The sequence below is a fragment of the Lepisosteus oculatus genome, chromosome 23 (assembly GCF_040954835.1).
Source record: "Lepisosteus oculatus isolate fLepOcu1 chromosome 23, fLepOcu1.hap2, whole genome shotgun sequence".
Taxonomy (NCBI): domain Eukaryota; kingdom Metazoa; phylum Chordata; class Actinopteri; order Semionotiformes; family Lepisosteidae; genus Lepisosteus; species Lepisosteus oculatus.
Genome location: NC_090718.1, coordinates 935,948 through 963,544, shown reverse-complemented (window position 1 = coordinate 963,544; position 27,597 = coordinate 935,948). Strand labels below are relative to the sequence as shown.

The window sequence follows — 27,597 nt, the reverse complement described above, 5'->3', positions numbered from 1 at the left end:
TCTAGAGAGAGAGACACTGTGTGGCGCTGTGTGATATCTAGAGAGAGAGAGACACTGTGTGGCGCTGTGTGATATCTAGAGAGAGAGAGACACTGTGTGGCGCTGTGTGATATCTAGAGAGAGAGACACTGTGTGGCGCTGTGTGATATCTAGAGAGAGACACTGTGTGGCGCTGTGTGATATCTAGAGAGAGACACTGTGTGGCGCTGTGTGATATCTAGAGAGACACAGAGAGAAGGCTTTTGAAATTTTTGCACGGTTGTATTCTTCTTTATTAGTGTATCACTATCACTACATTTCAAACCTAGACATTTGTTTTACGTAGCAGTTGACAATTTGGTACAGCAAGACTTCAGCTGACACACCTGTCTACAGAAACTGGGAAACATACTTATTCTAAATCTATCAAGACCAGATCTATCGTCTATTAATGGGTCGATCACACTCTAGATCTGCCTCTACTCTGCGCAGACATGTCTGTCCTTCTCCTGGAGGGTCTTCTCTGCCGGCTGCAGACCTGGCCGGCCTCACCGCCAGCCCAGTGGAGTGGACTCTGGGGCTCCAGCGAAGGAAAGCGTTTGCACGGACAGACACGTGGTAGACACACTCATGCAGCGGTGACCCCTCCCCCGGTCTCACACGGCGGTGAGGGGGGCGGGGCCGGGGGCGGGGCCCGGGGCGGGGCCCGGGGCGGGGGCGGGGAATCCGCTGTTCAGGAAGGTGAACCCCTCGAACTCGCTCTGGTCCAGCTCCGCCAGCACCTCCTGGTCCGAAGGGGTGAGGACGGGGGGCGCCTGGGTGAAAAAGCGGTCGAAGTTCTCCCCTTTCCGACCCCCCTGAGAGAGAGAGGGCTGGTTACACACACACCCACTGCCTGCGTACCCAGTCACCCCACACCTGGGGTCACTCAGACTACAGCCCAGTAGAGGAGAGTTGGGGTACAGTGTTGGAGTTGGGGTCACTCAGACTACAGCGCAGGAGAGGAGAGTTGGGGTACAGTGTTGGGGTTGGGGTCACTCAGACTACAGTGCAGGAGAGGAGAGTTGGGGTACAGTGTTGGGGTTGGGGTCACTCAGACTACAGTGCAGGAGAGGAGAGTTGGGGTACAGTGATGGGGTTGGGGTCACTCATACTACAGTGCAGGAGAGGTGAGTTGGGGTACAGTGTTGGGGTCACTCAGACTACAGTGCAGGAGAGGAGAGTTGGGGTACAGTGATGGGGTTGGGGTCACTCAGACTACAGTGCAGGAGAGGACAGTTGGGGTACAGTGTTGGAGTTGGGGTCACTCAGACTACAGTGCAGGAGAGGAGAGTTGGGGTACAGTGTTGGGGTTGGGGTCACTCGGATTACAGCCCAGTAGAGGAGAGTTGGGGTACAGTGTTGGAGTTGGGGTCACTCAGACTACAGTGCAGGAGAGGAGAGTTGGGGTACAGTGTTGGGGTTGGGGTCATTCAGACTGCAGTGCAGGAGAGGAGAGTTGGGGTGCAGTGTTGGGGTTGGGGTCACTCAGACTACAGTGCAGGAGAGGAGAGTTGGGGTACAGTGTTGGGGTTGGGGTCACTCAGACTACAGCCCAGTAGAGGAGAGTTGGGGTGCAGTGTTGGGGTTGGGGTCACTCAGACTACAGCCCAGTAGAGGAGAGTTGGGGTACAGTGATGGGGTTGGGGTCACTCAGACTACAGTGCAGGAGAGGAGAGTTGGGGTACAGTGTTGGAGTTGGGGTCATTCAGACTACAGTGCAGGAGAGGAGAGTTGGGGTGCAGTGTTGGGGTTGGGGTCACTCAGACTACAGCCCAGTAGAGGAGAGTTGGGGTGCAGTGTTGGGGTTGGGGTCACTCAGACTACAGTGCAGGAGAGGATAGTTGGGGTGCAGTGATGGGGTTGGGGTCAGACTCACAGCTCTCGGGCGGAAAGGAGGCTGAATCTCCAGCTTCTCCAGTCGATCCCAGTCGATCCGGCGGAAGAAGAGATGATCCCGGATCTCTCGCTCCTCTTCCGGCCCAGAGCCGAGCCTCTTCCCAGGATTCTTCGTCAGCAACTGAGAGAGTGAAAGAGACACTGGACACTACAGCACAGTGACCCTGACTGACTGGACACTACAGCACAGTGACACTGACTGACTGACTGGACACTACAGCACAGTGACCCTGACTGACTGGACACTACAGCACAGAGACCCTGACTGACTGGACACTACAGCACAGAGACACTGACTGACTGGACACTACAGCACAGTGACCCTGACTGACTGGACACTACAGCACAGAGACACTGACTGACTGGACACTACAGCACAGAGACACTGACTGACTGACTGGACACTACAGCACAGAGACACTGACTGACTGACTGGACACTACAGCACAGTGATCCTGTCTGACTGGACACTACAGCACAGTGACCCTGACTGACTGACTGGACACTACAGCACAGAGACCCTGACTGACTGGTCACTACAGCACAGTGACCCTGACTGACTGGACACTACAGCACAGAGACACTGACTGACTGGACACTACAGCACAGTGACACTGACTGACTGACTGGACACTACAGCACAGAGACACTGACTGACTGACTGGACACTACAGCACAGTGATCCTGTCTGACTGGACACTACAGCACAGTGACCCTGACTGACTGACTGGACACTACAGCACAGTGATCCTGTCTGACTGGACACTACAGCACAGTGACCCTGACTGACTGACTGGACACTACAGCACAGAGACCCTGACTGACTGGTCACTACAGCACAGTGACCCTGACTGACTGGACACTACAGCACAGAGACACTGACTGACTGGACACTACAGCACAGAGACACTGACTGACTGACTGGACACTACAGCACAGAGACACTGACTGACTGACTGGACACTACAGCACAGTGATCCTGTCTGACTGGACACTACAGCACAGTGACCCTGACTGACTGACTGGACACTACAGCACAGAGACCCTGACTGACTGGTCACTACACACAGTGACCCTGACACAGAAAGGTGGATGGACTGACCCCTTTGCAGATGGCCACAGCTTCTTTGGACAGACTTTTGGGATAAGAGACACTCTGCTCCATGATGGACTGGAACAGCTCCTCCTCATCCGAGCCATCAAACGGGGGCTGAGAGAGAGGGTGAGGGAGTGAGAGAGGAGGAGTGAGAGAGGGTGATGGAGTGAGAGAAGATCCAGGCTCAAGAAGTGTTTCACACCTGTCCAGCCAGCATCTCGTACAGCAGAACGCCAAAGGACCACCAGTCCACTGACTTCCCATAGGGCTGGTTGTCCACGATCTGAGAGAGACAGAAAGCACTCAGGACACTGACCACTGAGCTACTGGACAAGTGCTGGACACTACAGCACAGTGACACTGACTGACTGACTGGACACTACAACACAGAGACACTGACTGACTGGACACTACAGCACAGTGACACTGACTGACTGACTGGACACTACAGCACAGAGACACTGACTGACTGACTGGACACTACAAAACAGAGACACTGACTGACTGGACACTACAGCACAGAGACCCTGACTGACTGACTGGACACTACAGCACAGTGACCCTGACTGACTGACTGGACACTACAGCACAGAGACACTGACTGACTGGACACTACAGCACAGATACACTGACTGACTGACTGGACACTACAGCATAGAGACACTGACTGACTGGACACTACAGCACAGAGACACTGACTGACTGGACACTACAGCACAGATACACTGACTGACTGACTGGACACTACAGCATAGAGACACTGACTGACTGGACACTACAGCACAGAGACACTGACTGACTGGACACTACAGCACAGTGACCCTGACTGACTGACTGGACACTACAGCATAGAGACACTGACTGACTGGACACTACAGCACAGAGACACTGACTGACTGGACACTACAGCATAGAGACACTGACTGACTGACTGGAGACTACAGTACCGTAATACTGTGTAGCTGCACTAGTTTCAGCTCACTGCATAACTGCAGTTTATTGATTGTATTATGTAAAATAATAATTGATTTTTTTCCCCACATAAAACATAGAATAGTTCTCTGTGTCCCTCCCCTTAATCTGATTTCCCTTTCTTCTACCTGCTAAAACACAGACAGAGACGATATCTCTCTCACACACAGACACACAGAAAATATCATGAACACACACAGACAGACAATACTGAACACAGACAGAAAGACCATATCGTACGCACACACACAGACACACACACACATAGACACACACACAGACACACAGACACACACGCGCACACAGAGACACACAGAGACACACACACACGCACACACCTCGGGAGCGATGTAGTCTGGGGTCCCACAGAAGGTTTGGGTGGTCCCACCCTCGAACATGCCCTCCCGGCACATCCCAAAGTCTGCGATCTTGATGTGGCCCATGGAGTCCAGGAGCACGTTGTCCAGCTTCAGATCCCTGGAGAGAGATGAGGACAGACAGGAGAGAGGGATGGGTGGAGGAGGAGAAGAAGGCAGGGGACAGGTGGTGTCAGGTGTTGTCAGGTGACAGATGCTGACAGGTGTTGTCAGATGACAGGTGCTGACAGGTGTTGTCAGGTGACAGGTGCTGACAGGTGTTGTCAGGTGACAGGTGGTGTCAGGTGTTGTCAGATGACAGGTGCTGACAGGTGTTGTCAGGTGACAGGTGCTGACAGGTGTTGTCAGGTGACAGGTGCTGACAGGTGTTGTCAGGTGACAGGTGCTGACAGGTGTTAAAAGGTGACAGGTGTTGTCAGGTGTTGTCAGGTGACAGATGCTGACAGGTGTTGAAAGGTGACAGGTGTTGTCAGGTGTTGTCAGGTGACAGATGCTGACAGGTGTTGTCAGGTGACAGATGCTGACAGGTGTTGAACAGTGCTGACAGGTGTTGTCAGGTGACAGATGCTGACAGGTGTTGAACAGTGCTGACAGGTGTTGTCAGGTGACAGGTGTTGTCAGGTGTTGAAAGGTGACAGGTGTTGTCAGTTGTTGTCAGGTGACAGATGTTGACAGGTGTTGTCAGATGACAGGTGCTGACAGGTGTTGAAAGTTGACAGGTGTTGTCAGGTGTTGTCAGGTGACAGGTGCTGACAGGTGTTGAACAGTGCTGACAGGTGTTGTCAGGTGACAGGTGTTGTCAGGTGTTGTCAGATGACAGGTGCTGACAGGTGTTGAAAGGTGACAGGTGTTGTCAGGTGTTGTCAGGTGACAGATGCTGACAGGTGTTGAAAGGTGCTGACAGGTGTTGTCAGGTGTTGTTAGGTGACAGATGCTGACATGCTGACAGGTGTTGTCAGGTGACAGATGCTGACAGGTGTTGAACAGTGCTGACAGGTGTTGTCAGGTGACAGGTGTTGTCAGGTGTTGTCAGATGACAGGTGCTGACAGGTGTTGTTAGGTGACAGGTGCTGACAGGTGTTGTCAGATGACAGGTGCTGACAGGTGTTGTCAGGTGACAGGTGCTGACAGGTGTTGTCAGGTGACAGGTGCTGACAGGTGTTAAAAGGTGACAGGTGTTGTCAGGTGTTGTCAGGTGACAGATGCTGACAGGTGTTGAAAGGTGACAGGTGTTGTCAGGTGTTGTCAGGTGACAGATGCTGACAGGTGTTGTCAGGTGACAGATGCTGACAGGTGTTGAACAGTGCTGACAGGTGTTGTCAGGTGACAGATGCTGACAGGTGTTGAACAGTGCTGACAGGTGTTGTCAGGTGACAGGTGTTGTCAGGTGTTGAAAGGTGACAGGTGTTGTCAGTTGTTGTCAGGTGACAGATGTTGACAGGTGTTGTCAGATGACAGGTGCTGACAGGTGTTGAAAGTTGACAGGTGTTGTCAGGTGTTGTCAGGTGACAGGTGCTGACAGGTGTTGAACAGTGCTGACAGGTGTTGTCAGGTGACAGGTGTTGTCAGGTGTTGTCAGATGACAGGTGCTGACAGGTGTTGAAAGGTGACAGGTGTTGTCAGGTGTTGTCAGGTGACAGATGCTGACAGGTGTTGAAAGGTGCTGACAGGTGTTGTCAGGTGTTGTTAGGTGACAGATGCTGACATGCTGACAGGTGTTGTCAGGTGACAGATGCTGACAGGTGTTGAACAGTGCTGACAGGTGTTGTCAGGTGACAGGTGTTGTCAGGTGTTGAAAGGTGACAGGTGTTGTCAGGTGTTGTCAGGTGACAGGTGTTGACAGGTGTTGAACAGTGCTGACAGGTGTTGTCAGGTGACAGGTGTTGTCAGGTGTTGTCAGATGACAGGTGCTGACAGGTGTTGAAAGGTGACAGGTGTTGTCAGGTGTTGTCAGGTGACAGATGCTGACAGGTGTTGAAAGGTGCTGACAGGTGTTGTCAGGTGTTGTCAGGTGACAGATGCTGACAGGTGTTGTCAGGTGTTGTCAGGTGACAGATGCTGACAGATGCTGACATGCTGACAGGTGTTGTCAGATGACAGGTGCTGACAGGTGTTGAACAGTGCTGCCAGGTGTTGTCAGGTGACAGGTGTTGTCAGGTGTTGTCAATGACAGATGTTGACAGGTGTTGTCAGATGACAGGTGCTGACAGGTGTTGAAAGGTGACAGGTGCTGACAGGTGTTGTCAGGTGACAGATGCTGACAGGTGTTGAAAGGTGCTGACAGGTGTTGTCAGGTGTTGTTAGGTGACAGATGCTGACAGGTGTTGAAAGGTGCTGACAGGTGTTGTCAGGTGTTGTCAGGTGACAGATGCTGACAGGTGTTGAAAGGTGCTGACAGGTGTTGTCAGGTGTTGTCAGGTGACAGATGCTGACAGGTGTTGAAAGGTGCTGACAGGTGTTGTCAGGTGTTGTTAGGTGACAGATGCTGACATGCTGACAGGTATTGTCAGGTGACAGATGCTGACTTGTATCGACAGGTGCGGACAGGTGTTGAAAGTTGCGGACAGGTGTTGGTACAGGTATATTGAAGGAATCAGACAGACCTAGACACATCACTGCATAACAGATTGAACACAGGGCTCATACCTGTACAGGATTCCTCTATTGTGCAGGAAGAACAAACCAACAGCAATTTCAGCTGCATAGAAACTGAGAGAGAGAAAGATGATGATTATTATTAATTATTGGTATTATTAATCATTATGGAATAAGGGGAGTACTGATGTACTATATCTGAGGGAATGTGAGAAGACCAGGGCACTCTCTCATTGGTCAGACAGACTGCAACGACCTGACGAGCCCTGATCACCCAGGCACAACATGCAAACTCCATACATACATAGAAACAGCACTAATGCCACACCCCTGTGCCGCCCAGTACAGACAGGAAGCGAGAGTCTGAAGGATGGAGAGGGAGTGAGATTGACACAGAGACAATCACGCGGCCCAGAGACAGAAATGGAGCCCACAGGTTTATCGATTGGACGATGGAATATTGATCTGTTCCACTCACGCGGCGTGTGGCTCTTTGAACTTCCCCACAATCTGAATGTGGTACATGAGGTCTCCACCATTGACATACTCCATCACGAAATACAGTCGGTCCTGCAGGGAGTCATATCCTAATCAATACTGTAATCAACACACACACTCACTCCATCATGAAATACAGACAGTCCTGCAAGGAGTCATATCCTAATCGATACTGCAATCAATACTGTAATCAACAAAAACACTCATCACGAAATACAGTCGGTCCTGCAGGGAGTCATATCCTAATCGATACTGCAATCAATACTGTAATCAACAAAAACACTCATTACGAAATACAGTCAGTCCTGCAGGGAATCATATCCTAATCAATACTGCAATCAATATTGTAATCAACACACACACTCACTCCATTACGAAATACAGTCGGTCCTGCAGGGAGTCGTATCCTAATCAATACTGTAATCAATAAACACATTCAATCCATCGTGAAAAACAGACAGTCCTGCAAGGAGTCATATCCTAATCAATACTGCAATCAATACTGTAATCAACAAAAACACTCATCACGAAATACAGTCGGTCCTGCAGGGAGTCATATCCTAATCAATACTGTAATCAACACACACTCACTCCATCACGAAATACAGTCGGTCCTGCAGGGAGTCATATCCTAATCAATACTGTAATCAATAAACACATTCACTCCATAACAAAATACAATCAGTCCCACAGCTTATCATAACCTAATCAATACTGTAATCAACACACGCACTCACTCCATCACAAAATACAGTCGGTCCTGCAGGTAGTCATATCCTTATCAATACTGTAATCAACACACACACTCACTCCATCATGAATACAGTTGGTCCTGCAGTCAGTCATATCCTAATCAATACTGCAATCAATACTGTAATCAACACACACACTCACTCATCACGAAATACAGATGGTCCAGCAGGGAGTCATATCATAATCAATACTGTAATAAATGCACACACTCACTCCTCACACAGTAGTGTAAATATCACACACTCACACTCCTCACCCACAGTAGTGTAAATATCACACACTCACATTCCTCACACAAACTAACTGTAATATCACACACTCACACTCCTCACACAGTAGTGTAAATATCACACACTCACACTCCTCATGCACAGTAGTGTAAATATCACATACTCACACTCCTTACACAGTAGTGTAAATATCACACACTCACACTCCTCACACACAGTACTGTAAATATCACACACTCACACTCCTCACACAGTAGTGGTATATATCACACACTCACACTCCTCACGCACAGTAGTGTAAATATCACACACTCACACTCCTCACACAGTAGTGGTAAATATCACACACTCACACTCCTCACGCACAGTAGTGTAAATATCACACACTCACACTCCTCACACAGTAGTGTAAATATCACACACAGTAGTGTAAATATCACACACTCACACTCCTCACACAGTAGTGTAAATATCACACACTCACACTCCTCACCCACAGTAGTGTAAATTTCACACACTCACACTCCTCACACACAGTAGTGTAAATATCACACGTTCACGCTCCTCACACACAGTAGTGTAAATATCACACACTCACACTCCTCACCCACAGTAGTGTAAATATCACAGACTCACACTCCTCACGCACAGTAGTGTAAATATCACACACTCACACTCCTCACACAGTAGTGTAAATATCACACACTCACACTCCTCACCCACAGTAGTGTAAATTTCACACACTCACACTCCTCACACACAGTAGTGTAAATATCACACGTTCACGCTCCTCACACACAGTAGTGTAAATATCACACACTCACACTCCTCACCCACAGTAGTGTAAATATCACAGACTCATACTCCTCACACACAGTAGTGTAAATATCACACACTCACACTCCTCACCCACAGTAGTGTAAATATCACACACTCACACCCCTCACACACAGTAGTGTAAATATCACACACCCACACACAGTGACAGCAGTCAGCAGCCTGCGGTCGATATTAATACACAATCTGCTCCTGTTAGCAGCCCCTGGGCAGAAAGTGACCCAATTAACAGTGGTGTATTAATTAGCAATGAAATTGGGTCAACAGCAAAACAGAAAGAACAACATAACAAAAAGGAAGAGAAACTGTTTGTATCAAAGTCACGCGTGTCGCACACCCTCTCTCTGCGCCCCGTCTCTCTCACCTGCGTCTGGAAGGCTCCGTACAGCGCCGTGAGGAAGTGGGGTCTCCCCGGCAGCCCCAGCACCCTCCTCTCCACCATGGCGCTCTCGGTGTCCTGCTCCTGCGCCAGCACGTCCTTCTTCAGCACCTTCACGGCGAACAGCTGCTCCGTGCCTCTGCGCTCCGCCAGCAGGACCTGGGGGGCAGGGCGGACAGGGGGGACAGGGGTCACCTGTGGCCACCTGCTGGCATGCCCTGGTACTGTGGCCTGACAAAGCAGGACACACCCACCCTGCCCTCCCTCCCTACCTTCCCAAAGCTGCCCTTCCCCAGCACCATGAGGAAGCTGAAGTCGTCCAGGCTGAGCCCCAGCCCCTGCGGCAGGTGAGGGCGGGGGCAGGAAGGGGGGGGCAGGGGCGGCGGGGACACCGGAAGGGAGTCCTGCAGAGAGGGGGGGGGGGACCTCGTCAAAAATCAGCACAGCCGATCACTGTGGTCAGACCTGAGAGGGACAGATCCCACACTGGGCACAGCGGACACAGAGTGGACACAGCAGACACAAAGCATACAGTGGACAATGATCCCACACTGGACATAGTGGACACAGAGCACACAGTGGACACAGAGCACACACAGACACAGTGGACACAGCACACACTGGACACAGTGGACACAGAGTACACAGCGCACACAGAGCACACAGTGGACACACAGTCTCTCTCTCACTGACCTGTGTGCTCTGCCCATTGTCCTGGTCTGGCACGGGGATGTTGTAGTACTCCCCCTCTTCCTGGTTCAGGAGCTTGAACCAGCCATTGACGGAGCGCCGGAAGATTTCAGACACCCCGAAGGACAGCGCGCCCATGAAATCATTCCTGCTGGTCCTGTCCCAGTCCCAGACCTCCACCGACAGGCGCCTGTCCCACTCCTTCCCCCGGACAGAGCTGGGAGACAGACAGGAGAGGAGGAGAGCTGAGCTCTTCCTCACACACACGCTGACACACACACACACACACACGCTGATGCACACTGACACACACACTGACACACACACTGACACACACACTGACACACACACTGACACACACTGACACACAAACTGACACAACCACTGATACACACACTGACACACACACACACTGACACACACACTGATACACACTCTTACACACACACTGATACACTGACCACACACTGACACACACACACACTGACACACACACTGATACACACTCTTACACACACACTGATACACACACTGATACACTGACCACACACTGACACACTCTTACACACTCTTACACACTCTTACACACACACTCACAACGTGAAGCTCTCGTTCCACACTGGGTTCAGGGTGGAGCGGATGGTTTTGGTCTTCTGCTTGGTCTGGTTCTTGGGATCGGGAACCAGCTTCAGCTTGACGTAGGGATCGGACAGGCCGTTGGGATCCATCGGGATGAGATTCCGCGCCTCGAGCACTGCAGGGGGAACAGGAGGGACAGACGCCCCTGAGCCACAAACCCCGGACCCAGCAGAACCCACAACGTCACCAGCCGCAGACCAGCAGACCCGCAGGGGGCGCTGTTCTCCGGAGGAGACGGCCAACCGTGACTGTGTGCAGAAGAATTAAAGGTGTCATCTCCACGTGGGATTTGCGGTCTGGCCACCTGGTGTAATGAATAACACTGCCACCTGGTGTCCTGACCCTGTCACTGCAAACTCCAGGAGTCAGTGCAGTGCCCTGCTCTCTGTCACTGCTGCTGGTAATGAGCAACACAGCAGAACAAATTGTTTTCCCATGTTATACGATCTTTGCTGACTGCCCTGTCTTTCTTAAACCCGGGGAAGGCTCCACAGCCGAAACGTTGTGTTGTGATGCCTGCCTCCATCTGCACGCCCCTTTCAGGAACCACTTCACATCAGTTAAATTCGTGGTGGGGGGCAGGGCTGGGCCTCTTCCTGGAGGGGGCACCAGTGCGCGGTGTGTCTCCGCTCACCGGTGACGTGCAGCTCCTCTCGCTCCCCATAGATCGAGAGGTGGATCCGCCCTCGTTTCTCCGTGTGGTCTTGTCCACAGAGGCTGGGCACGCTGGCCTCACAGCGGCGGTGGACATTCATGTCACAGCCTGCAGGGCGGGGCAGAGAGAGCACAGCGCTGAGGAACAATACAGCACAGAGAGCACAGAGCTGAGGAACAATACAGCACAGAGAGCACAGCGCTGAGGAACAATACAGCACAGAGAGCACAGCGCTGAGGAATAATACAGCACAGAGCACAGCGCTGAGGAACAATACAGCACAGAGAGCACAGCGCTGAGGAACAATACAGCACAGAGAGCACAGAGCTGAGGAACAATACAGCACAGAGCTGAGGAACAATGCAGCACAGAGCACAGCACTGAGGAACAATACAGGCACACTGGCCTCACAGCGGCGATGGACATTCATGTCACAGCCTGCAGGGCGGGGCAGAGAGAGCACAGTGCTGAGGAACAATACAGCACAGAGAGCACAGAGCTGAGGAACAATACAGCACAGAGAGCACAGAGCTGAGGAACAATACAGCACAGAGCTGAGGAACAATACAGCACAGAGCACAGCACTGAGGAACAATACAGCACAGAGAGCACAGAGCTGAGGAACAAAACAGCACAGCGCTGAGGAACAATACAGCACTGAGGAACAATACAGCACAGAGAGCACAGAGCTGAGGAACAAAACAGCACAGCACTGAGGAACAATACAGCACTGAGGAACAATACAGCACAGAGAGCACAGAGCTGAGGAACAATACAGCACAGAGCTGAGGAACAATACAGCACAGAGAGCACAGCGCTGAGGAACAATACAGTACAGCACTGAGGAACAATACAGCACAGAGCACAGCACTGAGGAACAATACAGCACAAAGCACAGCACTGAGGAACAATACAGCACAGAGCACAGCACTGAGGAACAATACAGCACAGAGAGCACAGCACTGAGGAACAATACAGCACAGAGAGCACAGCACTGAGGAACAATACAGAACAGAGAGCACAGAGCTGAGGAACAATACAGCACAGAGCTGAGGAACAATACAGCACAGAGCACAGCACTGAGGAACAATACAGCACAGAGAGCACAGATCTGAGGAACAAACAGCACAGCGCTGAGGAATAATACAGCACAGCACTGAGGAACAATACAGCACAGAGAGCACAGCGCTGAGGAACAATACAGCACAGCGCTGAGGAATAATACAGCACAGTGCTGAGGAACAATACAGCACAGCGCTAAGGAATAATACAACACAGAGCTGAGGAACAATACAGCACAGAACTGAGGAATAATACAGCACAGAGCACAGCGCTGAGGAACAATACAGCACAGAGCACAGCACTGAGGAACAGTACAGCACAGAGAGCACAGCGCTGAGGAACAAAACAGCACAGAGAGCACAGAGCTGAGGAACAATACAGCACAGAGCTGAGGAACAATACAGCACAGAGCACAGCACTGAGGAACAGTACAGTACAGAGAGCACAGAGCTGAGGAACAATACAGCACAGAACTGAGGAATAATACAGCACAGAGCACAGCGCTGAGGAACAATACAGCACAGAGCACAGCACTGAGGAACAGTACAGCACAGAGAGCACAGCGCTGAGGAACAAAACAGCACAGAGAGCACAGAGCTGAGGAACAATACAGCACAGAGCTGAGGAACAATACAGCACAGGGCACAGCACTGAGGAACAATACAGCACAGAGCTGAGGAACAATACAGCACAGAGCACAGCACTGAGGAACAATACAGCACAGAGCTGAGGAACAATACAGCACAGCACTGAGGAATAATACAGCACAGAGCTGAGGAACAATACAGCACAGCACTGAGGAACAATACAGCACAGAGCTGAGGAACAATACAGCACAGCACTGAGGAACAATACAGCACAGAGCTGAGGAATAATACAGCACAGAGCACAGCGCTGAGGAATAATACAGCATGGTGCTGAGAAACAATACAGCACAGAGAGCACAGCGCTGAGGAACAATACAGCACAGAGAGCACAGAGCTGAGGAACAATACAGCACAGTGCTGAGGAACAATACAGCGCAACACTGAGGAACAATACAGCACAGAGCACAGCACTGAGGAACAATACAGGGCACACTGGCCTCAAAGCTGTGGTGGATATTCATTTCACAGCCTGCAGGGCGGGGCAGAGAGAGCACAGTGCTGAGGAACAATACAGCACAGAGAGCACAGAGCTGAGGAACAATACAGCACAGAGCTGAGGAATAATACAGCACAGAGCTGAGGAACAATACAGCACAGAGCACAGCGCTGAGGAACAATACAGCACAGAGCACAGCACTGAGGAACAATACAGCACAGAGCTGAGGAACAATACAGCACAGAGCACAGCACTGAGGAACAATACAGGGCACACTGGCCTCAAAGCTGTGGTGGATATTCATTTCACAGCCTGAAGGGCGGGGCAGAGAGAGCACAGTGCTGAGGAACAATACAGCACAGAGAGCACAGAGCTGAGGAACAATACGGCACAGAGCTGAGGAATAATACAGCACAGAGCTGAGGAACAATACAGCACAGAGCACAGCGCCGAGGAACAATACAGCACAGAGCACAGTGCTGAGGAACAATACAGCACAGAGCTGAGGAATAATACAGCACAGAGCACAGCGCTGAGGAATAATACAGCACAGAGCATAGCACTGAGGAATAACACAGCACAGAACACACCAATACAGCACAGAGCTGAGGAATAATACAGCACAGAGCACAGCGCTGAGGAACAATACAGCACAGAGCACAGCACTGAGGAACAATACAGCACAGAGCTGAGGAACAATACAGCACAGCACTGAGGAACAATACAGCACAGAGCTGAGGAACAATACAGCACAGCACTGAGGAACAATACAGCACAGAGCTGAGGAACAATACAGCACAGAGCACAGCGCTGAGGAATAATACAGCACGGTGCTGAGAAACAATACAGCACAGAGAGCACAGCGCTGAGGAACAATACAGCACAGAGAGCACTGAGCTGAGGAACAATACAGCACAGCGCTGAGGAACAATACAGCGCAACACTGAGGAACAATACAGCACAGAGCACAGCACTGAGAAACAATACAGGGCACACTGGCCTCAAAGCTGTGGTGGATATTCATTTCACAGCCTGCAGGGCGGGGCAGAGAGAGCACAGTGCTGAGGAACAATACAGCACAGAGAGCACAGAGCTGAGGAACAATACAGCACAGAGCTGAGGAATAATACAGCACAGAGCTGAGGAACAATACAGCACAGAGCACAGCGCTGAGGAACAATACAGCACAGAGCACAGCACTGAGGAACAATACAGCACAGAGCTGAGGAACAATACAGCACAGCACTGAGGAACAATACAGCACAGAGCTGAGGAACAATACAGCACAGCACTGAGGAACAATACAGCACAGAGCTGAGGAATAATACAGCACAGAGCACAGCGCTGAGGAATAATACAGCCCGGTGCTGAGGAACAATACAGCACAGAGCACAGCACTGAGGAACAATACAGCACAGAGCTGAGGAACAATACAGCACAGAGCACAGCACTGAGGAACAATACAGCGCAGAGCTAAGGAACAATATAGCACAACACTGAGGAACAATACAGCACAGAGCACAGCACTGAGGAACAATACAGCACAGAGCTGAGGAACAATACAGCACAGCGCTGAGGAACAATACAGCACAGCGCTGAGGAACAATACAGCACAGAGCACAGCGCTGAGGAATTATACAGCACGGTACTGAGAAACAATACAGCACAGAGAGTACAGCACTGAGGAACAATACAGCACAGAGAGCACAGAGCTGAGGAACAATACAGCACAGCGCTGAGGAACAATACAGCACAGAGCTGAGGAACAATACAGCACAGAGCTGAGGAACAATACAGCACAGCACTGAGGAACAATACAGCACAGAGCACAGCACTGAGGAACAATACAGGGCACACTGGCCTCAAAGCTGTGGTGGATATTCATTTCACAGCCTGCAGGGCGGGGCAGAGAGAGCACAGTGCTGAGGAACAATACAGCACAGAGAGCACAGAGCTGAGGAACAATACAGCACAGAGCTGAGGAATAATACAGCACAGAGCTGAGGAACAATACAGCACAGAGCACAGCGCCAAGGAACAATACAGCACAGAGCACAGTGCTGAGGAACAATACAGCACAGAGCACAGCACTGAGGAACAATACAGCACAGAGCTGAGGAACAATACAGCACAGAGCACAGCACTGAGGAACAATACAGCGCAGAGCTGAGGAACAATATAGCACAACATTGAGGAACAATACAGCACAGAGCTGAGGAACAATACAGCACAGCACTGAGGAACAATACAGCAAAGCACTGAGGAACAATACAGCACAGAGCTGAGGAACAATACAGCACAGCACTGAGGAAAAATACAGCACAGAGCTGAGGAATAATACAGCACAGAGCACAGCGCTGAGGAATAATACAGCACAGTGCTGAGAAACAATACAGCACAGAGAGCACAGCACTGAGGAACAATACAGCACAGAGAGCACAGAGCTGAGGAACAATACAGCACAGAGCTGAGGAATAATACAGCACAGAGCTGAGGAACAATACAGCACAGAGCTGAGGAATAATACAGCACAGAGCACAGTGCTGAGGAATAATACAGCACAGAGCATAGCACTGAGGAATAACACAGCACAGAACACACCAATACAGCACAGAGCACACTAAGGCAGCAGAGAGCCAGAGCACAGAGCTGCACCGTGCCCTCACAGACAGCGACAGGCACTGACGGGGGACACTCACTGGAGCACTTCATGCCCTGGTGGATGAGGCCATAGAGCAGAGAGCCGCAGTGGTCGCAGAACGTGGGGCTGGAGTAACTGTGCACCTTGAACCTGTGTTGGCTCTTCAGGTCCTGCCAGTGAGGAGAGCGAGGGAACAGTACAGACAACACTGACACACCAGACACCACAGCGCCCTGACTGCATTGCCCACAAGGACCTCACTGAGTACACCCCCTACTCATATGGAGAGGCTCCGTGGGTACTGTAGTTTAAATTGCTATGAGATTACTTTATTTAACTGAGTAATACAGATCAGATACTGACTGAAGAGACACTGATATTATAATCAGACTCACACTGACACTGCCAGAGCAGTCAGACTCTCCAGGCCGGACTGGACTGACTGGACTGGGAGCTGGACTAGTTCTTCACTGGGATTATAATCAGACTCCACTGACACTGACAGAGCAGTCTGAGACTCTCCAGGCTGGACTGGACTGACTGGACTGGGAGCTGGACTGGTTCTTCACTGGGATTATAATCAGACTCCACTGACACTGACAGAGCAGTCTGAGACTCTCCAGGCTGGACTGGACTGACTGGACTGGGAGCTGGACTAGTTCTTCACTGGGATTATAATCAGACTCCACTGACACTGACAGAGCATTCTGAGACTCTCCAGGCCGGACTGGATTGACTGGACTGGGAGCTGGACTAGTTCTTCACTGGGATTATAATCAGACTCCACTGACACTGACAGAGCAGTCTGAGACTCTCCAGGCTGGTCTGGACTGACTGGACTGGGAGCTGGACTAGTTCTTCACTGGGATTATAATCAGACTCACACTGACACTGACAGAGCAGTCTGAGACTCTCCAGGCTGGACTGGACTGACTGGACTGGGAGCTGGATTACTGATTTACTGGGATTATAATTAGACTGACACCAGCAGAGCCACTACAAGCTTCACTGGACCGATATTAATTCATTAAATGAGATTATAATTAGCTCTGAGTCCACTTGACACTACGGCAGACTATATCAAGTACTCCAGTGCTTCAGGAACGACAGCTGTCCAAGAAAGAGTTTCATGGGCACATGGAATAACTGATTATTTTTAAAGTATTATTTAAGAGAAAGGTCTGTCTGTGTCCAGTTTCTCTGGCCAGGCTGTGGTCACTGAGCCTGTCCTCTCTGGACAGTCAGGTCTGTCTGTGTCCAGTTTCTCTGGCCAGGCTGTGCTCACTGAGCCTGTCCTCTCTGGACAGTCAGGTCTGCCTGTGTCCAGTTTCTCTGGCCAGGCTGTGGTCACTGAGCCTGTCCTCTCTGGACAGTCAGGTCTGTCTGTGTCCAGTTTCTCCGACCAGGCTGTGGTCACTGAGCCTGTCCTCTCTGGACAGTCAGGTCTGTCTGTGTCCAGTTTCTCTGGCCAGGCTGTGGTCACTGAGCTTGTCCTCTCTGGACAGTCAGGTCTGCCTGTGTCCAGTTTCTCTGGCCAGGCTGTGCTCACTGAGCCTGTCCTCTCTGGACAGTCAGGTCTGTCTGTGTCCAGTTTCTCTGGCCAGGCTGTGGTCACTGAGCCTGTCCTCTCTGGACAGTCAGGTCTGTCTGTGTCCAGTTTCTCTGGCCAGGCTGTGGTCACTGAGCTTGTCCTCTCTGGACAGTCAGGTCTGTCTGTGTCCAGTTTCTCTGGCCAGGCTGTGGTCACTGAGCCTGTCCTCTCTGGACAGTCAGGTCTGCCTGTGTCCAGTTTCTCTGGCCAGGCTGTGCTCACTGAGCCTGTCCTCTCTGGACAGTCAGGTCTGTCTGTGTCCAGTTTCTCTGGCCAGGCTGTGGTCACTGAGCTTGTCCTCTCTGGACAGTCAGGTCTGTCTGTGTCCAGTTTCTCTGGCCAGGCTGTGGTCACTGAGCCTGTCCTCTCTGGACAGTCAGGTCTGTCTGTGTCCAGTTTCTCTGGCCAGGCTGTGGTCACTGAGCCTGTCCTCTCTGGACAGTCAGGTCTGCCTGTGTCCAGTTTCTCTGGCCAGGCTGTGCTCACTGAGCCTGTCCTCTCTGGACAGTCAGGTCTGTCTGTGTCCAGTTTCTCTGGCCAGGCTGTGGTCACTGAGCTTGTCCTCTCTGGACAGTCAGGTCTGTCTGTGTCCAGTTTCTCTGGCCAGGCTGTGGTCACTGAGCCTGTCCTCTCTGGACAGTCAGGTCTGTCTGTGTCCAGTTTCTCTGGCCAGGCTGTGGTCACTGAGCCTGTCCTCTCTGGACAGTCAGGTCTGTCTGTGTCCAGTTTCTCTGACCAGGCTGTGGTCACTGAGCCTGTACTTCCTCAGTCCCTCAGTCTGTGTCCCTCTCTCTCCCTCCTCTCCCTCTCACTCAGCTTCTCCTTGACCTCATTCCTGCTCCAGTTTTTTTGGCAAAAAAATGAGAAGACAAATATCTTCAAAACCTTAGAGAGCTCCCAAGCTGTTTGCTTCCATTCTTCAGAGGAGAGAGGAGAGGAGAGAGACAGGAGAGCTGGAGGAGAGAGAGGACAGAGGGAGGAGAGAGGGGGGAGGGAGAGGAGAAAGACAGGAGAGAGGGGAGAAAGGGAAGAGAGAGAGGGGAGAGAGAAGAGAGGAGAGGGGGGAGGGAGAGGAGAGAGACAGGAGAGAGGGGAGAAAGGGAGGAGAGAAGGGAGAGAGAAGAGAGAGAGGAGAGAGGGGGAGGGAGAGGAGAGAGACAGGAGAGAGGGGAGAAAGGGAGGAGAGAGAAGGGAGAGAGAAGAGAGAGAGGAGAGAGAGAGGAGAGAGAGAGAGGAGAGGGGGGAGGGAGAGGAGAGAGACAGGAGAGAGGGGAGAAAGGGAGGAGAGAAAAAGGAGAGAGAAGAGAGAGAGGAGAGAGGGGGAGGGAGAGGAGAGAGACAGGAGAGAGGGGAGAAAGGGAGGAGAGAGAAGGGAGAGAGAAGAGAGAGAGGAGAGGGGGGGAGGGAGAGGAGAGAGACAGGAGAGAGGGGAGAAAGGGAGGAGAGAAAAAGGAGAGTGAGAAGGGAGGTGAGGAGAGAGAGTGGTACCTCATGTTTGGGTTCAGAATTTGCTCCAGGGCAGGTAAATGTCACAAACTCATGGCAGCGCTTGTGAACCACAAAACTGCACACTGAGGGAGAGAGGAGAGAGAATTGAAACAGTCAGTGTGTGTCAGCAGGGCTGTCCTGGTCCTGGAGGGGTCAGTGTGTGTCTGCAGCAGGGCTGTCCAGTCCTGGTCCTGGAGGGGTCAGTGTGTGTCTGCAGGGCTGTCCAGTCCCTGTCCTGAAGGGGTCAGTGTGTATCTGCAGCAGGGCTGTCCAGTCCTGGTCCTGGAGGGGTCAGTGTGTGTCTGCAGGGCTGTCCAGTCCCTGTCCTGAAGGGGTCAGTGTGTATCTGCAGCAGGGCTGTCCAGTCCTGGTCCTGGAGGGGTCAGTGTGTGTCTGCAGCAGGGCTGTCCAGTCCTGGAGTGGTCAGTGTGTGTCTGCAGCAGGGCTGTCCAGTCCTGGTCCTGGAGGGGTCAGGGTGTGTCTGCAGCAGGGCTGTCCAGTCCTGGAGTGGTCAGTGTGTGTCTGCAGCAGGGCTGTCCAGTCCTGGAGTGGTCAGTGTGTGTCTGCAGCAGGGCTGTCCAGTCCTGGTCCTGGAAGGGTCAGTGTGTGTCTGCAGCAGGGCTGTCCAGTCCTGGTCCTGGAGGGGTCAGGGTGTGTCTGCAGCAGGGCTGTCCAGTCCTGGTCCTGGAGGGGTCAGTGTGTGTCTGCAGCAGGGCTGTCCAGGTCCTGGAGGGGTCAGTGTGTGTGTCTGCAGTAGGGCTGTCCAGTCCTGGAGGGGTCAGTGTGTGTCTGCAGCAGGGCTGTCCAGTCCTGGTCCTGGAGGGGTCAGTGTGTGTCTGCAGCAGGGCTGTCCAGTCCTGGTCCTGGAGGAGTCAGTGTGTGTCTGCAGCAGGGCTGTCCAGTCCTGGTCCTGGAGGAGTCAGTGGCTTTGTCACTAAATCATTCTCCATAAATCAGCCTTATAATAATAATAATAATAATAATAATAATAATAATAATAATAATAATAATAATAATAATAATAATTATTATTATTATTATTATTATTATTATTATAATACACACCTTGACATTGAAATCCTTGCTTTCCAATTCCCCTGCAAAGCAAAAACAATAAATCTGAGTCATATCGCCATATCATTATGATAACAGCAACACAACTGCACTCCACTAACACAACAACACAGTACAATACAACTACACCGAAGTAACACAACAACACAGTACAACACAACTACACTGCACTAACACAACAGCACAGCACAACATAACTACAATGCAGTAACACAACAACACAGCTACACTGCAGTAACAGTATTGTGTTCTACAGTGCAGTTTAGTAACACAACAGTGCAGTGTTGTGTTATTGCAGTGCAGTTGTGTTGTACTGTTTTGTTGTGTTTGCTGTACAACACAACAACAAAGTACAAAACAACCGCATTGCAATAACAACAGCACTGTTCAACACAACACAGTACAAGACAAGATCACTGCACTGCAGTAACACAACAGCACAGTACAGTACAACACAGGAGCACTGCAGTGCGATAGCAGTACAGAACAACACATAAGCACTTCAGTTACACAGCAGCACAGTACAATACATAAGGACTTCAGTGAGATTGCAGCACGGTACAACACAGGAGCACTGCAGTGCGATAGCAGTACAGAACAACACATAAGCACTTCAGTTAGACAGCAGCACAGTACAATACATAAGCACTTCAGTGAGATTGTAGCACGGTACAACACAGGAGCACTGCAGTGAGACAGCAGTACAGTAAAACACTGTAGTGAGACAGCAGCACAGTACAACACAGGAGCAAAAAAGTGAAATAGCAGCACAGTACAACACTGCAGTGAGACAGCAGTACAGTACAACACAGGAGCACAAAAGAAAATAGCAGCACCGTACAACACAGGAGCACTGCAGTGAGACAGCAGTACGGTACAACACTGAAGTGAGACAGCAGCACAGTACAACACAGGAGCACTGGAGTGAGACAGCAGCACTGTTCAACACAGGAGCACTGCAGTGAGAAAGCAGCACAGTAAAACACAGGAGAACAAAACTGAAATAGCAGTACTGTACAACACAGGAGCACTACACTGAGACAGTAGAACAGTACAACACAGGAGCACAAAAGAAAATAGCAGCACTGTACAACACAGGAGCACTGCAGTGAGACAGAAGCACTGTACAACACAGGAGCACAAAAGTGAAATAGCAGCACTGTAAAACAATGCAGTGAGACAGCAGTACAGTACAACACAGGAGCACAAAAGTGAAATAACAGCACTGTACAACACAGGAGCACTGCAGTGAGACAGCAGCACAGTACAACACAAAAGCACAAAAGTGAAATAGAAGCACTGTATAACACAGCAGTGAGACAGCAGCACAGTACAACACTGCAGTGAGACAGCAGCACAGTACAACACAGGAGCACTAAAGTGAAATAGCAGCACTGTACAGCACAGGAGCACTGCAGTGAGACAATAGTACAGTACAACATTGCAGTGAGACAGTCGAACAGTACAACACAGGAGCACTGCAGTGTTAAAGCAGTACAGTACAACACAGGAGCACTGCAGTGAGACAGCCGAACAGTACAACACAGGAGCACTGCAGTGAGACAGTAGTACAGTACAACATTGCAGTGAGACAGCAGTACAGTACAACACAGGAGCACTGCAGTGAGACAGCAGTACAGTACAACACAGGAGCACTGCAGTGAGACAGCAGTACAGTACAACACAGGAGCACTGCAGTGAGACAGTAGTACAGTACAACACTGCAGTGAGACAGCAGTACAGTACAACACAGGAGCACTGGAGTGAGACAGCAGCACAATAAAACACAGGAGAACAAAACTGAAATAGCAGCACTGTACAACACAGGAGCACTGCAGTGAGACAGCAGTACGGTACAACACAGGAGCACAAAAGTGAATTAGCAACACCGTACAACACAGGAGCACTGCAGTGAGACAACAGAACAGTACAACAGACTAGCACAGAAGTGAAATAGCAGAACCATACAACACAGGAGCACTGCAGTGAGACAGCAGCACAGTACAACACTGAAGTGAGACAGCAGTACAGTACAACACAGGAGCACAAAAGTGAAATTGCAGCACTGTACAACAGAGGAGCACTGGAGTGAGACAACAGCACGGTACAACACTGCAGTGAGACAGCAGTACAGTACAACACAGGAGCACTGCAGTGAGACAGCAGTACAGTACACCACAGGAGCACTGCAGTGAGACAGCAGGACAGCACGACACAGGAGCACAAAAGTGAGACAGCAGTACAGTACAACACTGCAGTGAGACAGCAATACAGAACAACACAGGTACACACAAGTGAAATAGCAGCACTGTACAACAGAGGAGCACTACAGTGAGACTACAGTACAACACTGCAGTGAGACAGCAGTACAGTACAACACAGGAGCACAAAAGTGTGACAGCAGCACCGTACAACACAGGAGCACTGCAGTGAGACAGCAGCACAATACAACACAGGAGCAGAAAAGTGAAATAGCAGCGTAGTAGAACACTGCAGTTAGACAGCAGTACAGTACAACACAGGAGCACTGCAGTGAGACAGCAGTACAGTACACCACAGGAGCACTGCAGTGAGACAGCAGTACAGTACAACACTGAAGTGAGACAGCAGCACTGTACAACACAGGAGCACAAAAGTGAAATAGCAGCACTGTACAACACAGGAGCACTGGAGTGAGACAGGAGCACTGTACAAACCAGGAGCACTGCAGTGAGACAGCACCACTGTACAACACAGGAGCAATGCAGTGAGACAGCAGCACAGTACAACACTGCAGTTAGACAGCAGTACAGTACAACACAGGAGCACTGCAGTGAGATAGAAGTACAGTACAACACTGGAGTAAGACAGCAGCACAGTACAACACTGAACTGAGACAGCAGTACAGTACAACAATGGAGCACTGCAGTGAGACAGCAGCACCATACAACACAAAAACACAAAAGTGAAATAGCAGCACTGTACAACAGTGCAGTGAGACAGCAGCACAGTACAACAGTGCAGTGAGACAGCAGTACAGTACAACACTGCAGTGAGACAGCAGCACAGTACAACACAGGAGCACTAAAGTGAAATAGCAGCACTGTACAGCACAGGAGCACTGCAGTGAGACAATAGTACAGTACAACATTGCAGTGAGACAGTCGAACAGTACAACACAGGAGCACTGCAGTGTTAAAGCAGTACAGTACAACACAGGAGCACTGCAGTGAGACAGCCGAACAGTACAACACAGGAGCACTGCAGTGAGACAGTAGTACAGTACAACATTGCAGTGAGACAGCAGTACAGTACAACACAGGAGCACTGCAGTGAGACAGCAGTACAGTACAACATTGCAGTGAGACAGCAGTACAGTACAACACAGGAGCACTGCAGTGAGACAGCAGTACAGTACAACACAGGAGCACTGCAGTGAGACAGCAGTACAGTACAACACAGGAGCACTGCAGTGAGACAGTAGTACAGTACAACACTGCAGTGAGACAGCAGTACAGTACAACACAGGAGCACTGGAGTGAGACAGCAGCACAATAAAACACAGGAGAACAAAACTGAAATAGCAGCACTGTACAACACAGGAGCACTACACTAAGACAGCAGTACAGTACAACACAGGAGCACAAAAGTGAAATAGCAGCATCGAACAACACAGGAGCACTGCAGTGAGACAGCAGCACAGTATGACACAGGAGCACTAAAGTAAAATAGCAGCACTGTACAACAGAGGAGCACTGGAGTGAGACAACAGCACGGTACAACACTGCAGTGAGACAGCAGTACAGTACAACACAGGAGCACAAAAGTGAAATAGCAGCAACGAACAACACAGGAGCACAAAAGTGAAATAGCAGCACTGTACAACACAGGAGCACTGCAGTGAGACAGTAGTACAGTACAACACTGCAGTGAGACAGCAGTACAGTACAACACAGGAGCACTGCAGTGAGACAGCACCACTGTACAACACAGGAGCACTGGAGTGAGACAGCAGCACAATAAAACACAGGAGAACAAAACTGAAATAGCAGCACTGTACAACACAGGAGCACTACACTAAGACAGCAGTACAGTACAACACAGGAGCACTGCAGTGAGACAGCAGTACAGTACAACACAGGAGCACTGCAGTGAGACAGTAGTACAGTACAACACTGCAGTGAGACAGCAGTACAGTACAACACAGGAGCACTGGAGTGAGACAGCAGCACAATAAAACACAGGAGAACAAAACTGAAATAGCAGCACTGTACAACACAGGAGCACTACACTAAGACAGCAGTACAGTACAACACAGGAGCACAAAAGTGAAATAGCAGCATCGAACAACACAGGAGCACTGCAGTGAGACAGCAGCACAGTATGACACAGGAGCACTAAAGTGAAATAGCAGCACTGTACAACAGAGGAGCACTGGAGTGAGACAACAGCACGGTACAACACTGCAGTGAGACAGCAGTACAGTACAACACAGGAGCACAAAAGTGAAATAGCAGCAACGAACAACACAGGAGCACAAAAGTGAAATAGCAGCACTGTACAACACAGGAGCACTGGAGTGAGACAGCAGCACTGTACAAAACAGGAGCACTGCAGTGAGACAGCACTACTGTACAACACAGGAGCACTGCAGTGAGATAGAAGTACAGTACAACACTGAAGTGAGACAGCAGTACAGTACAACACAGGAGCACAAAAGTGAAATAGTAGTACTGTACAACCAACACGGGAGCACTGCAGTGAGACAGCAGCACCATACAACACAGGAGCACTACAGTGAGACAGCAGCACAATACAACACAGGACCACAAAAGTGAAATAGCAGCACTGTAAAACAATGTAGTGAGACAGCAGTACAGTACAACACAATAGCACTGCCGAGAGACAGCAGTACAGTACAACACAGGATTACAAAAGTGAAATAGCAGCACTGTACAACACAGGAGCACTGCAGTGAGACAGCAGTACGGTACAACACTGCAGTGAGACAGCAGTACAGTACAACACTGAAGTGAGACAGCAGCACTGTACAACACAGGAGCACTGCAGTGAGACAGCAGTACGATACAACACAGGAGCACTGCAGTGAGACAGCAGTACAGTACAACACAGGAGCACTGCAGTGAGACAGCAGTACAGTACAACACAGGAGCACTGCAGTGAGACAGCAGTACAGTACAACACTGCAGTGAGACAGCAGTACAGTACAACACAGGATTACAAAAGTGAAATAGCAGCACTGTACAACACAGGAGCACTGCAGTGAGACAGCAGTACGGTACAACACTGCAGTGAGACAGCAGTACAGTACAACACTGCAGTGAGACAGCAGCACTGTACAACACAGGAGCACTGCAGTGAGACAGCAGTACAGTACAACACTGCAGTGAGACAGCAGTACAGTACAACACAGGAGCACTGCAGTGAGACAGCAGTACGGTACAACACTGCAGTGAGACAGCAGTACAGTACAACACTGCAGTGAGACAGCAGCACAGTACAACACAGGAGCACTGCAGTGAGACAGCAGCACAGTACAACACTGCAGTGAGACAGCAGTACAGTACAACACTGCAGTGAGACAGCAGTACAGTACAACACTGCAGTGAGACAGCAGCACAGTACAACACTGCAGTGAGACAGCAGCACTGTACAACACAGGAGCACTGCAGTGAGACAGCAGTACAGTACAACACAGGAGCACTGCAGTGAGACAGCAGTACGGTACAACACTGCAGTGAGACAGCAGCACTGTACAACACAGGAGCACTGCAGTGAGACAGCAGTACAGTACAACACAGGAGCACTGCAGTGAGACAGCAGTACGGTACAACACTGCAGTGAGACAGCAGCACTGTACAACACAGGAGCACTGCAGTGAGACAGCAGTACAGTACAACACAGGAGCACTGCAGTGAGACAGCAGTACGGTACAACACAGGAGCACTGCAGTGAGACAGCAGTATGGTACAACACTGCAGTGAGACAGCAGCACTGTACAACACAGGAGCACTGCAGTGAGACAGCAGTACCAAATGAAGTCTGTGCAGTGGCTACAGAAGGTAGGCTGCTTGAAGAACCGTGCGGTGAACTGGTGATCCTTCACCTCGATCACGCGCTTGTGCTTCAGGGCTCCCTTGCGCTGGAAGACGGGCACACGGGGTGGAGGAGAGAGAGGGGAGGGCAGCGGAGAGGTGGAGGGCGTGAGGGGAGAGGAGGAGAGGGAGAGAGGTGACAGGGAGGGGGAGGGGGAGACTGGGGTGGACATGCCTGCAGGAGGAGGACAAAGAGGTCAATACACAGCTCCCAGACTCACAACTAACACAAGCCTAATACAGGCCCCAGAGTCACTCCTCAGACACAGAGATTAACACAGACCCCAGAGACACTACTAACACAGAGATTAATACAGGCCCCAGAGACACTCCTCCAGAGCCGAAGGGCTCAGTATCACCTGGACCCAGAACCAGAGGGACCAGTATCACCTGGACCCAGAACCACCAGTAGCCCCTGGGCCCAGACACAGAGAACACCAGTATCACCTGGACTCAGAACCACCAGTAGCCCCTGGGCCCAGACGCAGAGAACAGCAGTATCACCTGGGCCCAGACCCAGCTTGACCAGTACCGCCCGGGTGCGGACCCAGAAGGCAAACTGGGAACTGCTCTCCAGGCTTTCCCCCAACACAGTCCCTGCCTCCTTCCCAGACCAGCGCCGAACAGATCGCCCCGCGGATCGCTCGGGCCCGTCGCGCTTCGCCCTGTTGCCCTGTACACCTCCCTGACCTCCAACCCACCCACCACCGCCCTTCGACCCCTACCCTACGACCCTTGACCCCGGCATGACCTCCCAGGGTGGCCACGACCCCGCCGCTGCGGAAAGGAGAAGGAGAAAGGAGAAAGCCGCGAGCCGTACCTGTCTGTGAGCGCTCTGAAACTCCTCGCGTCCTCTTGCGCCGGAGAGCGAGCAGCAGCAGCTGAGCAGGCCGAGCTCAGGCTGCCTCTTATACAGCAGGAGGGA

General features: G+C 51.0%; 2 protein-coding genes across 4 annotated transcripts in view; one reads left to right on the top strand and one right to left on the bottom strand.

Annotated features, from left to right (window-relative positions):
- The window catches only part of LOC138224561 (uncharacterized), a 277,799-nt gene that overhangs the window by 77,835 nt on the left and 172,367 nt on the right, over nucleotides 1–27,597 (top strand). The window lies entirely within an intron of this gene.
- Nucleotides 247–27,597, bottom strand: prkcg (protein kinase C, gamma). Of its 2 annotated transcripts, XM_069182851.1 has the most exons (17): nucleotides 27,493–27,597; nucleotides 26,610–26,847; nucleotides 20,569–20,600; nucleotides 19,504–19,586; nucleotides 16,483–16,594; nucleotides 11,618–11,746; nucleotides 10,942–11,098; nucleotides 10,348–10,561; nucleotides 9,927–10,058; nucleotides 9,640–9,813; nucleotides 7,436–7,527; nucleotides 7,009–7,071; nucleotides 4,324–4,462; nucleotides 3,216–3,296; nucleotides 3,020–3,127; nucleotides 1,898–2,038; nucleotides 247–836 (listed from the first exon to the last, which is right to left on the bottom strand). In XM_069182851.1, exons 2-17 carry the CDS (start codon nucleotides 26,843–26,845, stop codon nucleotides 636–638), a joined length of 2,094 nt encoding a protein of 697 aa, XP_069038952.1. In that variant the 5' UTR covers nucleotides 26,846–26,847; nucleotides 27,493–27,597; the 3' UTR covers nucleotides 247–635. The 2 variants fall into 2 exon arrangements, with proteins under 2 accessions (XP_069038952.1, XP_069038953.1); XM_069182852.1 differs by lacking the exon at nucleotides 9,927–10,058.